The sequence below is a fragment of the Phascolarctos cinereus genome, unplaced genomic scaffold, assembly GCF_003287225.1.
Source record: "Phascolarctos cinereus isolate Bilbo 61053 unplaced genomic scaffold, phaCin_HiC Scaffold_726;HRSCAF=1367, whole genome shotgun sequence".
Classification (NCBI taxonomy): Eukaryota; Metazoa; Chordata; class Mammalia; order Diprotodontia; family Phascolarctidae; genus Phascolarctos; species Phascolarctos cinereus.
The window spans coordinates 124,435,465-124,449,015 of record NW_027556098.1 but is presented as its reverse complement, the minus strand read 5'-3'; the positions used below and the strand labels follow the sequence as shown (position 1 = coordinate 124,449,015).

Below are 13,551 nucleotides of genomic sequence, written 5' to 3'. Positions count from 1 at the left end.
CCACCTAGCTCCCCTGATATGCTCTTTTTCTGTTGTTGTCTTAGGCCAAGCTTGTTTATTATATTTACACAGTATTCAGTTTAGCTTTCTAAATTTTTTTCCATCATTGACATCACTGAGTATTGTTTTCCTGCTGGTTCTTATAGATCCGTCAGCATGTATTTCTGTCTTCCTATACTTCTCTGAATTCTTCAGATTCTTTGTTTCTTAGGTACAGTAACATTCATTACATTTATTTTCTTTAGCCATTCCTCGGTCAGTGAGCATCTTCTGTATTCTCTTGCATGTATTTTAGGAAAAAATGGGGAATATTGAAAATATTTTTCTAATTTTTCTGTTATTTTTGTGGGGAAAATTTATGGGAAAATCTGTACGTACTCTTTCCCCCTACCCCTAATATTCCTGGATTGCTTTGGTCAGATTGTTAAGGACTTTGTGTCAAGCTAAAGAGTTTGAAGTAGTTATTAAAAGCTTTTGAGCAAGAGAGTGACATACACAAAGTTGTTTTGCGAAGAATAATTTGATTGCAGTGTGTAGGAAGGAGGTAAAATAATTTCATCATGATTAAGAAGACAAGCAGGGAGCTAGATTGCCTAATAATCTGAAGAAGCACAGACCTTATTCTTCCATAGTTTTAGTCACCTGATATTGGATCCCTACTGTAGGTAGGCCCTAATACTCTCCTCTATTCAAATTCAGAATTGAAAAAAGTTTCTATTTTTTTTCTCTATTCAAAAATTCAAATTGTTTTTTTCGGACAAAGTAACTAGAGCGAGTTATAAATCTTAGTACTTTTTTTTAAGGGGAGAAGGGCTATATTTATATGAATATGATCACCTCTACTTTCCTTTGCCATTTTGCCAAAGAGATAAGACAGGTGTTTTTTTCTAAACACGACTGAACACTCTTTATGTTTTAAAGCATCAACTATTATAGCCGATGGGGGGGGCTCCTTTAAGAAAGATGAATATCCTTTTTTTTACCCTCCTAGGACAGAGGGTTAAATTTAAAAGCATTGAACATCTATCTATCTATCTATCTATCTGTCTGTCTGTCTGTCTGTCTGTCTATCTATCTATCTATCTATCGAAGCAATCAACAAGTATTTATTAAGCACCTACTCTGTGCCAGACACTGAGCTAAGTGCCTGGGCTGCAAAGAAAGGCAAAGCAGAATTCTTGCTTTCGAGAGGCTCACAGTCCTTAGTAAGGCACCTGCTATTTGCCAAACTTTGTACTAGGCTCTGGGGGTACAAGTAGGAAGAATGACAAGTATGACAATCCTGTGTCACCATTGGTTTACATTCTAATGGGATGAAAGAAAGGAAGAATTCTAGAATTTATTGTCCAATACAAAACAGCCATTCACCAAACTGTAGCAGACAATACTTTCCCCTTTATTTCCCAGGGCATATTTGGATTGACTTTCCAGTGACACTGTATATCAGTTGCTGTGAAGTGTAAGCTGTGAAGATGAGGGGCCTCTCTTTTCCTAGTTCAGATGATGCTTAGGGCCTATAGGAAAAGCTAAATGTAAATGTGCTTTTCAGTTACTTGCATATTAGCCCTTTTAACATAGGGGCAGCCTTACAGTTAAGTTTTGAGTAATTGTTGGAGGCAGGTAAAATTATTAGTAGAGGTGGACCAGATGTAGATGACTTCTACTCTGCTGTGTAACTCTGGACTCTTTAGTATGAGAACAGAAATCTTAATTAATGAAGGTTTCTGGTCCATGAAGACCTAGATGATTAAAAATTTTCCTTCCTTTTACATTGGAAATATTGGTGGCACAGTGGATAGGCCAGTCAGGAGGGGTTATGAGTTCAAGTCTGGCTTCAGACATTTACTTTCTGACCGTGGGCAAGTCATTTAACCTCTGTTTGCCTCAGTTTCCTCAACTGTAAAATGGGGATAATACTACCTACCTAGCAGGATTGTTGTAAGGATCAAATAGGACTTTAAATAAAAAGTGCTTAGCACAGTGTTTGGATACATAGTAGGCAGTGTGTAAATGCTTAATCCCTTCCCTTATTTTGTTCCCTGTAAAGGAATGTGTAGCAAGAAGTATACAGGAAGAACTTCTAATATCCTCTTTAAAAGAGTTTGCTAAGATACTGGCCTTACTCTCATTGTGATATATGTGTTTGGGAAGATTGAGGCTGATGCTAAGTTATTGCCAGTTGATGGGGGACAGAGGGACTGATATAGGAGATTGAGCTCCTTATGTGTTAGCTTCCAACAAGCTTTTTTTGTTGTTGTTGTTGGTTTAGGCAGTGGGGTTAAGTTATGACTTGCCCAGGGTTACACAGCTAGTGTGTGAAGTGTTTGGTCTGAGGCTGGATTTGAACTGAGGTGCTCCTGACTTCAGGGCTGGTACTCTATCCATTGCGCCACCTAGTTGCCCCTTCCAATCAGCTTTTGGTGGTAATTCTAGGCAGTAGAGAAGGGACAGGGTTTGGCACAGCAGTAACAGCTCATATGTATATGTGTACCAAAGAAAATTAGTCATCGAGTGTACTTGGGAGTTGTTGTCCCCTTGCTAAACCTTGTGAAGTAATTTCATTTAATGATGGGTAATGATTTAAGTAAATTAGGTTAAAGTCTAGAAAAAGAAAGGAAAAAATAGCTGATGTGATCACCCTAAGAAGTTTTTAATCTCTTTTGCAACTAAGACATTAAAAAATGCTCATAGATTGCCTTACTTTTTAAGACTAGCTTTCTGGATTTTAAAGGTTTTTTTTTCTCTCTCACCTAAACTTAAGTCAATATACAGTGTATTTATGAAATGAAAAACATTGTCAAAGATTAAGTGGCATATTGACTAACTACCCAAGATTAGAGATCTGATATCAGCATTACTGAGATCACTTGTGTTTTGTTTGAGAATGAGTTCAAATGGGATAAATTGGTACCCTCAGTATCTGAATGGAGGGATATGGAACCAGAAAATAGAGAATGAGAACTTGGGTGAAAGTGTGTATGAAAAATGCAGATCTTCTGTTAGGATCAGTGTAGAAATAGTACATGTAAATAGCAATCAGTATCTGTTAGAGGAAGGTTTTATATTCACTATAGAGAAAACTGAGATAATAGAACAATTCAAGGAAGTTTATGGAAATTAGTCAGTGGGCAAATTATCAATCATATACACATTGTGCATTTGAAAATGACAATTAGGTTTTTCCTTAGGTTGAAGTGGGTGTGTTTTAAATAATAAAACTTTCATTTTGGAGATTAGGAATGTAAAAATAGATGATGAGGGAAGTTTAATAATGTGTAAAAAACCATACACCTATAGGTGAAAGATGGAATTTTGACAGCAAAGACCTTTTTATTTGGGTCCAGTGTAGTCTTTTGAAGTCCTGATGTCCTACTGATTGGTATAAATTTTGTCTAACTTTAGAATTTCTTTATATTTGGTTTGAATGATTCTGCTCTGTTTTTATGTGTTTTGACTTTATTTTGCTTTACTTTTATAATCTTTTCCCTTTCCTGTAAATTTTTTTTCATTTTATACCATTTCCCCCCCTATCTTGCCCCAGTAATCACAAAACATACTTGAATATTCTTTCTTATCTTCTGATTCTCAAAATTATTACTTTAAACTTAATATTCCCTTCTTACTTTACCATGAAAGTACTTGGAGGTTCTGTTTGTCTTTTTATTCTCATCTCGCTCTGGCTCCACTATTTTTTTTTTCTTTTTAGGCAGTTGGGGTTAAGTGATTTGCCCAGGGTTACACAGCTAGTGTGTCAAGTGTTTGGTCTGAGGTCGGATTTGAACTCAGGTCCTTCCGACTTCAGGGCTGGTACTCTATCCACTGCGCCACCTAGATGCCCCAGGCTCCACTATTTTCGTTCACAGATTTCTTCCATCTCTTCTTTGGCATATATCTTTCTCTGTATTAGCTATGATAGTGAGGCACAGAAGAAAGGGACTAGGGAAGCTTCAGGTCTGTGCATTATATAGAAGCCATGAGTCGTCTTTAGGAGGGCTTTCCATTACCTCTTCTCAATTTTCACTTGCTTGTGATAAGCCGATTCTTTTGTTTTTTTTTCCCCTTTTTTAATGAAATGTCTTATTAAAAATTAAACATTCAGTAACAGTAGTATAAACTGAACTTGTTAGTAACTAACTACATCAAATATAATAATTTTTCAGTTATTTCCCTCTAGTTCCACATCAAGATTTGTCCATTCTCATTCCCCTTTCCCCCTGAATTAAATGAATATTATTCAACAGATGACCAAATTTTAAAACTAGCAATGAAGAAAACTCATAATTTAAATGATTAAGGCTTTTGCTGTAATTAGTATTAAAGCATCTAAAAACATTTCTTAGAACCAGGAACTGATGTTGTAAGCTAATTCTGTGGATGTGCTAAGCTGCTACCCAAGTAGCAGGATTTTATACCTTTACTGAGCCTGTTCAGGTTTGCGCAACAAATCTGTCAACCATAATTCCATCTTCAGGCAGCATATTTTGAAAGTACATAACCAGAATTTTTTGATTCTTTCAGAATCCTGCTGCAATTTGTTAGTATTAAAGAAATCAACATAAAAATAACTAAATTACTTGGAACTTGTCATTTCAATACAACTTCAATTTTTTCCTTTTAAAAATTTGAAATTAACAAGACGTCAAAAAAGAATCCTTCTGTATGAAAAGTAGAATAGAAGGTTATATGTGAAACCACAAATTTCTGATACACACAGTTTATTCTAAAGTATATATTTATATATATGTAAGTTCAGCGTTTTACTTTCGTTATCTGTCCGGCTTGTGTTCCTTTTAAAATTTCCTCCCGTTTTTCTTCTGTGCATTTAAAATAATTCTTCAGTGAGCCTCTTTTTTTGGGCAACATTATTGCTATCATTCTTTCCTTTTCTGTTTACATGATTATAGAAAATGTATATTTCTTCTGGTTCTCCTTTTTTTTGCTTTGTATTACATAATAAATACCTTTCCAGATTTCCTTGTATTTCTCATACTTGTCTGTTTTAATTACATTTTAGTACTCTATTATGATAGCACAAGTTATTTAACCACATTCCTATTGTTAAACATTTAGATTAATTCTGATTTTTTTTGCAGGTACATACAATTCTGAAATAAAATATTTAAACAAGTAACTCTTAGGGATTTTTGCACTTCCAGGGTTTATTCTTAACTGGGTCAACATTCTATTTTTAAAAGTCTTGGAATGAGTTAAGCACCATAATTTAAAGTAGTTGAGGAAAATATATAACTGTTGGTATTCTTTTTATTATAAATGCGATATGTAAAAGATTTTTGGGCACGAAATTCATCCAAAACAAAGTGTAAAACTAAGATCTTAATACTTAGAATTGTGAAATTTATGTTGTATTCTTTGTAATAATTTTAAAATAACACTTTATGGTAATAAAACACCTTATGGACAGTATTTTACTTGATTCCTACCACACTAGAGTCAGTAAGTAGTGCACAAATTCCTGTTGTATAAATGAAAAAAGTGGGCTGAGGTTTGGAGGCATATTAGGTGACTTGTCCAAGGTGACCTAGTGAAAAAAGCGGCAAAACAAGACTTCTGTCTTCTGATAACCAGTCCAGTGTTTTCCTCCTATACCATGAGGCGTTTCTGTCGATGATTAATTACATATTTGGCTGCCTGTGGAATTAAAAAACATTAGATATCCCTGTTTTCAAGAACTTCATAGTATAGTTGAAGAACTTAAGTCAAGAAGCAATTTCATACACACACACACACACACACACTCTCTCTCTCTCTCTCTCTCTCTCTCTCTCTCACTCTGTCATATATTGTTTGCTAATGAAGTGAAAATTTTGTTCTGCCTATTGGAAGTAATCTTTTAAACAAATGTGCCTGGGAGAGTGAGTTGTAGCTATCAATCCCACTTTTAGTGTGAAGTAGTATGGTTATCATTAACAATAAAAAGGTCAGGGCAGCTAGGTGGTACAGTGGATAGAGCACCAGCCCTATTGTTAGGAGGACCTGAGTTCAAATCCAACCTCAGACACATAACACTCACTAGCTGTGTGACCTTGGGCAAGTCATTTAACTCTATTACCTAGCAAAAAATTAAAAAAAAAAACCGTAACACTGAAAAAGTAATTTTGATGCATTGGCAACTTCCTGGGTGCGGAGATGTGGATAGGATGGTGTAGTTAGAACTTGTTGTTCAGTTGTGTCCGACTCTTTGTGACCTCACATTTGGGGTTTTCTTGTTAAAGATACTGGAGTGGTTTGCCATTTCTTTTTCCAGCTCATTTTACTGATGAAGAACAGAGGCAGACAGGGATAAGTGACTTGCCCAGTATCACATACAAGTAGTAAATGTCTCGGGCCAGATTTAGACTTGGGTTTTTCTGACTCCAGGACCAGCACGCTATCTATTGTGCCACCTAGTTGCCTGAAATTGGATACAGAGAAATGGTAACGCTAAGAGCTGGGAAAATGGTAAAAGAAAGGGAGATGGGGGGAGGGGGGCAGAGTTAAAGACACATTTTTAATTCCGACTAGAATTTTGTTTTCCTAATCCCATTTCCATTTACCCAGAAATAAGGTGGAAAGTGGTTCCTTTTTTGAGAACAGGCTCCCAAAGAAAAGGTTACCTTAAGTTGTCCTGCAGAGCCCTTACTCCATGGAGAAAGAGTGTACTGTTGCACTGGCACTCCGTGAGTGTTAAATGGCTGATCTTTGCCCATCTCCTACCCTCCCTACCCCTAAATACATACACTGGGTGTCTTGTAAAGTGGTCATGGAATTACCAGTACTTTCATAGGAGTTATGTGTTTTTCAATAAAAAGAAAATTATGGAGATGATTTTGATGGTGTGAAGATTACAGGGAAAATGTAAAGTGATTGTCCTTACTAAGAAAAGCATTTGTATCTGAGAGTAATAAATACAATGATAGGGAAAGATTATGGTGACTTTATATTATAAAGTGACTTTAGAAAAGTCACAGTCCCAAAAGTCACTAGTTAGTTTTAGATTAGAGATGTTGAGTGATGCAATGAAACAATTTAATGATTAGTCTGCTGATGGATGCAAGATATGAGGAAGGGAAACTGGCTAGAAGTAATTGTAGTATTGACAGATAAGCTTGGGAAAAAATGAGCTTATATTTTGGTGCTGTATTTAAGTGGAGGTGTTTATCAGTAGTTTGAGGAACAGGATTAAATTTTTAAGGGCAGAATTAGATGGCTAAATTTAGGAGTCATTAATGAGAATGGACACTTCAGTAATTTATCAGAGAACACTGCATGGAAGAGGGGGCCATTGATCTGTGAAAGATAAGGGAGATAGCAACATACATAATTAGGAATGAGAGGGAGGAGAGATGGTAGAGGATGACCATTTAAGGTGTAGGGAGTGGTTTGAGCACAGGGACAGTCAGGAAAGCATGTTTAGCTGGAGCCTAGAATATATGAAGGAGAAAATATGAGTTAAAGCTATAAAGGTATATTGAAATCAGGTTGACAGCCTTGAATACCAGACTCAGGCTGGCATTAGGTAGGGTTATTTGTTAAGACAGTGGGGAGATAGGGAAGGTTTCTAAGCAGAAAATTGGCATTAAATGTACAGTGGTGGAGATTGAAACATGTATACACACACATATATATCCTTGCAATACATATATATCGTGCATACATAATGTGTGTGTGTGTGTGTGTAATATATACATATATATGAAAATTTGCTATATTCTGCTCTTTCCAAGATCATCTTTTTTTATTATTATTTATTTATTTGGCTAGGTAATGGAGTTAAGTGACTTGCCCAGGATCACACAGCTAGTAAGTGTTATGTGTCTGAGGCTGGATTTGGATTCAGGTCCTCCTGAATCCAGGGTTGGTGCTCTATTTACTGTGCCACCTAGCAAGATCTTTTTTTTTTTAGCTCTATTAAATATTATTTACATAACTGTTATGTGTAATTATTTTAGAGCCATTTCTGACTTTTTGTAACTTTTGTATGCTGCAGAAACCACTTTTGGGATACTGGATTCTTGTTAAACAAGTATGACTTACTCCTAGGCCCTTGATCACTTGCCTGACTTATTCATTATATTCAACCTAAAGGAGTTACTGCACTAGTCAGTTAAAATTACCTGGTTGTAATTTGTTGATGGGAAGGAAACAGAACAAAAGATACAGTGAGAATACGTGTTAGCCTGGGGCATACATGCACTGGATCTCTTTTGTCCTGACCCCATGATGTGCCATCCAGTTGGAGGAGAAATGTCCACTATGATATACTGCTGCCAACTTCCCCCTACCTTTATTTGAAAACCAGGGTCTTTCTTAGGTGACTAAATTCTTTCTAACTGTACTGTGACCCATCTTTTTGCCTCTTCTGTACCCAAGGACTAACTGTTCCAAGTGGGAATTAAAAGGCAGGTATCTCAAGACAGGTTCCTATAATTAGGGTATATGTATGGGTCATTACATCTTGTAACTTGCAAGTTTGGCAAGTTATTATACTTTATATATCAGTCATAATTATAGTTGGTTCTTGCCTACAGCCTTTGAAAAATTAGACCTCAGTTCCCTTTAATAGTACTACTTTTAACTCTTTAGTTTTTTGTCATCATTTAGGTGAATAAAATTGAGACTGTAGTCCTTGGTTTTTCATTCTAAGATGGACAGACATTGGCATAAAATTAATTAACTTCTGTCTTTTAAAGTAGACCATCTTTCCCTCTTTTGTTCTTAGCTTTTCTCTTCCTCCTTTGAAGCACAACTCATCCAGAATGGTAAATAATAAAAAAAAATCCATAAATTTGTGTTTATAGCTTTGGTTTGTATATTATATGCATTTCTTGATTGTATTAATAGAATATGGTTTTATGTTTGAATACATTGTTAATTCTCTTCATGTCAGTATCAGTCTATAGTTCATTCTCGTCATTCATACCATGTCAAATCATATTATAGAACCATAGTATGAAAATGCTGGAGGAGGTAGACACTCCATGCCTTCTTAAATTTTTACCCTGAAAAGGTGAAGAAATTTTTTTTTTGGTTTTTGTTGTTTTAGGCAATGGGGTTAAGTGACTTGCCCAGGGTCACACAGCTAGTAAGTGTTATGTGTCTGAGGCCACATTTGAACTCAGGTCCTCCTGAATCCAGGGCCGGTGCTCTATGCACTGTGCCACCTAGCTGCCCCAGAAAATAATTTTTTAAAGCAAAGACACCAGGATTTATACATCCAAATGAATGTTGTCTTTAAAGAGTAGTCTCCTTGTTAGGTTTTCTACATATTTCAACGGTAATGACAATTCTCAGAATATTAAGAGTTCTTTCTGTTGGAAAAACAACAAAAATCCTCATTACATACTTAAGCAAAGTTTGTCCTGACCCCCTTTTGTGGATTAAGTCTCTAATGTGAAAGAGTTTAGGATAATCTTAAGTTGCCTCTTCATTCATTTCAGAAAACACTTAAATGTGTGCTGTCTTGATGTCATCCCCCTTCATGCTGCTGCTACCAGTGATGCTAGGGACAGAGAGAATTTAATTTTGCACCTTTTCTTTGTAGAGAGAATTCACAGTAGAGCCCTTAAAGTTACATTTATTCAACCATTTCATCTACTTCCAACTTGTAAAATGTCTTTCACCTTTTACCTCAATAGTCCTTTGATATAGAAGAAGCAAAAAGATGGGTCATAGTACAGATAGAAAGATTTTAGTCACATAAGCAAGAAAGATGCTGGTTTTCAAATGAAGGCATGGGGAAGTTGGCAGTAGTATAGATAGTGAGTTTTTTCCTTTATTTTCTTTTGATATAAGACATTTCCCAATTGTTGAGTATTGTTCTGGTGTCCTAGGAAGTTTCTTTTTCTAACTGTAACCTGGTTTTTAAGTAATAAGATAAATGGAAACTCACCTTAATTCCAGCTCATGTCTAGCCCGTGCAAATTTAGATTTTGTTATACTAAAGTCTTCCTCCTTCCATTTTTTCTTTTAGGAAATTTGCTGCAAGATCCTATTGCTCCCACCAACTCGACATGTCAACACTATGTTTGCAAAACTTGTAAAGGCAAGAAAATGATGATGAAGCCGTCATGTAGCTGGTGCAAGGACTACGAACAGTTTGAGGAGAATAAACAATTAAGCATCTTAGTAAACTGCTACAAAAAACTATGTGAATATATAACACAAACTACATTGGCACGGGATATAATTGAAGCAGTTGATTGTTCTGCTGATGTTTTGGCATTGCTCAAAGATGGATCTTTGCTTTGTGAGGAGATGGAAAAACCCTCAGATTCATCCTTTGCTTTGTGTTTGACACATTCCCCTTTACCTTCAACATCAGAACCTACTAATGACCCTCAAGCTAGTTTATCCCCAGTACCTGAAAGCACACTCAATATTGATATCAGCAGTTCTGTTATCAATGGATTGCCCACTTGTAATGGGCTTTCAATAGATAAGTTTGGTATAAATATTCCTTCACCTGAACATTCAAATACAATTGATGTATGTAACACTGGAGTTGACATAAAAACTGAAGATATATCTAATAGCTTGCCACCTGTCTGTGACTCAGTTTCTACTGACTTGTGTCCAGGCATCAATATCTGCAGTTTCAGTGAAGATATAAAACCTGGTGACTCTTTATTGCTTAGTGTGGAGGAAGTACTCCGGAGCTTAGAAACTGTTTCAAACACAGAGGTGGTTTGTTCTAATTTGCAGCCTAACTTGGAAGCTGGTGTATCTAATGGACCTTTTATGCAGCTCTCTTCCCAACCTCTAAGCCATGTTTTCATGTCCACCAATCCGTCACCTCATGGGATATCATGTACAGCAGCAACACCTAAGGTCGCTAAGTTGAATAGAAAACGATCAAGGTCAGAAAGTGATAGTGAGAAAGTTCAGCCACTTCCTATTTCTAGCATCATCCGGGGCCCAACACTGGGGGCATCAGCTCCTGTAACAGTGAAACGAGAAAGCAAAATCTCTATTCAGCCTATAGCCACTGTTCCTAATGGAGGCACTACTCCCAAAATCAGCAAAACTGTACTTTTATCTAATAAAAGCATGAAAAAGAATTTGGAACATGGACCCAAAAAATCTCACCCTAAAGCCAAACCAGGTCTTCTGAAAACAAAAGATAAAGCAACAAAGGAAAAGATTCCTAGCAATAATGTTATGCCAGGAAGTCCTACCAAGACTGTGTACAAAAAGCCACAAGAGAAGAAAGGGTGTAAGTGTGGGCGTGCTACTCAAAATCCAAGTGTTCTTACCTGCCGAGGCCAACGCTGCCCTTGCTACTCTAACCGCAAAGCCTGCTTAGACTGTATATGTCGTGGCTGCCAAAACTCATATATGGCCAATGGTGAGAAGAAGCTGGAGGCATTTGCAGTGCCAGAAAAGGCCTTGGAGCAGACCAGGCTTACTTTGGGCATTAATGTGACCAGCATTGCAGTGCGCAATGCCAGCACAAGCACCAGTGTAATTAATGTAACAGGGTCACCAGTAACTACGTTTTTAGCTGCCAGTACACATGATGATAAAAGTTTGGATGAAGCTATAGACATGAGATATGACTGTTAAGTCAGTCTGTCTTTTCACCCTACTCTGTTAGGGCAATAGCTACAGTTTTAAGGCAGCTATGGTTCTGTTGGTTTAACTTGCCGGAGCTCCTGCATATAGATCACTTGTATCAAGTGTTTCATTGCTAAGTTATATGTGTTAGTGTCGGGGAAATAGTTTGCAGATAATGGAGGAGTAACCCTACAACTATATGTCCTTAGTTCTTACAGAACCTCATAGTTTGAGAACAAATGCTGATGCAACTGATTTATACAAAATGATCTTTGGCAAGGAAAATAACATTAACCTCATTGTTTCTGGTCATGCTTTGTGCGTAATCAAAGTTTCTGATTAAATGTAAGGAAGTGGTATCTAGTCAGTCCATCAAGATTGTGCTAATTTTATGTGGAAAAGTAGCCATTAGCTTGGTTTTTTTTGGTGGGGGGGGAGAGGGAGGGAGGTTGTGTTGCTTCCAGAAAGCCAGGGATTTCTCCTGTTGAAAAGCCGATGTATCCAGCCCAACCTTTGTGCTGACATACCATTTCTGATCATGAAAATTGGCTACGTGGTATAAGTAGCAGTTCATAAATCAGTATTATGAAAGAGAAAATTTGCCCCTCATTAGAAATGCTTAAGAAATCTAAGTGAAAGAACTGAAATTGTCAGCTAGACTTCAAACGTTAAGCTGTTAATTCTATAAGCTCTTCTAAGTTGAGCCCCCTGTATTAGTTAAGTCTGATTAATTTCTGGTTTTAAAAAATCTATAAAGTTCTTCCTTCACTTTGAGCAGTGTTCTAATTGGCTACATAAGGAAGTGGAGAAGAGCCATTTTATTCTGAAGGCATTTGAATTTAGACTATACTAGGTGACAAAATAAATATATGAACCAATAGGTAGTTCCTTTAGAAATTGGGATTTGTTTAAAATAATTTTGGAATAATGCCCTACAACTTGTCCAGATTTATTATGCATTATATTACTGCCATAGGCCACTTCTTCATTTTTGGTTTTTGTAACAAGTTTCTTGCAACATACATAATTTTGAATATGGCTCTTGGTTAAAAAGGTGCTATTTGGTTATGAAGGCTTCTTTATAGAAACTTAAAACACCTTTGTACGAAGCCTGTGTATTTTTTAGGTAGGTTTGAAAATAGGGGAATCTTCTTTAGAATGCTCTTTTGCATGTAAAGCACAAAAAATGTTTCAGTTTAAATCCACCTCTTCCCTTTTCTACTGGGGAGACAGATGAGTCAAACATTCTGTTGAAGGGAAATCTAGTCAGTTGCTTTTCAAAGAGCACAGCACAAACAAAAACTAGGACTGACTAGATTGTAAAGAAATGCCCTACTGATTTAAAAGGAGAGTCGCTGTTTTGACAGCATGTGTTAAGAAAAATACTGCTAGAAACTTTCCAATTTCAACGTCCACCATCTCAAGTGAGATCTGACATAACATTGAAGATATGTTTTGATTTGGCACACAGCATGTACAATGATGGTTACTCACCTAGTCCAAGAAACGAGGGAAAACCTTTGGACACAGAGCAGATGACACCTCCTTCTGTTTTGTAGTGTACCCTGGTGTCATTTTCTGTGAATGTGGTCAGGTAGAGTTGTTTTTGTTGTTGTTGTTGTTTGTTGTTGGGTTTTTTTTTTCGTCTTTTTTCGGTGGGGTGGGGGTGGGGGGCTAAAGCCATAGGAAGAAAAATGTGATGTATGTGTCCAGTATGTACTATTTTGTTTTTGTTTTGCAAGAAGAGTCGAACTATTTTTGATAACAAGAGTAAATGGTGGAAAATGCTTCTTAGTGGTCTTGTCTTTATTTGCTACCCCTAGTTTCTCAAGATTTTATTTAAGTCATGTGTTAGCAATGTCATATGAAAAAATGTATTTGGTCAGGATTTGTAATAATTTTGTGTTGACCAAAAATTGCCATATCGTAGAAACTACTTCCATGAGTTTATGATTATAACTTAAAATGTAAATTAGTTATTTATTCCAGAAATGATTA

At 36.4% G+C, this 13,551-nt stretch overlaps 1 protein-coding gene across 5 annotated transcripts in view; it reads left to right on the top strand.

Annotated features, from left to right (window-relative positions):
* The window catches only part of MSL2 (MSL complex subunit 2), a 69,308-nt gene extending 55,968 nt beyond the window's left edge, over positions 1-13,340 (top strand). For all 5 annotated transcript variants that reach the window (XM_078146773.1, XM_020986097.2, XM_078146772.1 and 2 more), the window contains exon 2: positions 9,971-13,340. In XM_078146773.1, the coding sequence (XP_078002899.1) occupies positions 10,051-11,562 (1,512 nt within the window). In that variant the 5' untranslated portion in view covers positions 9,971-10,050 and the 3' untranslated portion in view covers positions 11,563-13,340. The remainder of the gene's footprint in view (positions 1-9,970) is intronic.
* The last annotated feature ends 211 nt before the right edge of the window (positions 13,341-13,551 follow it).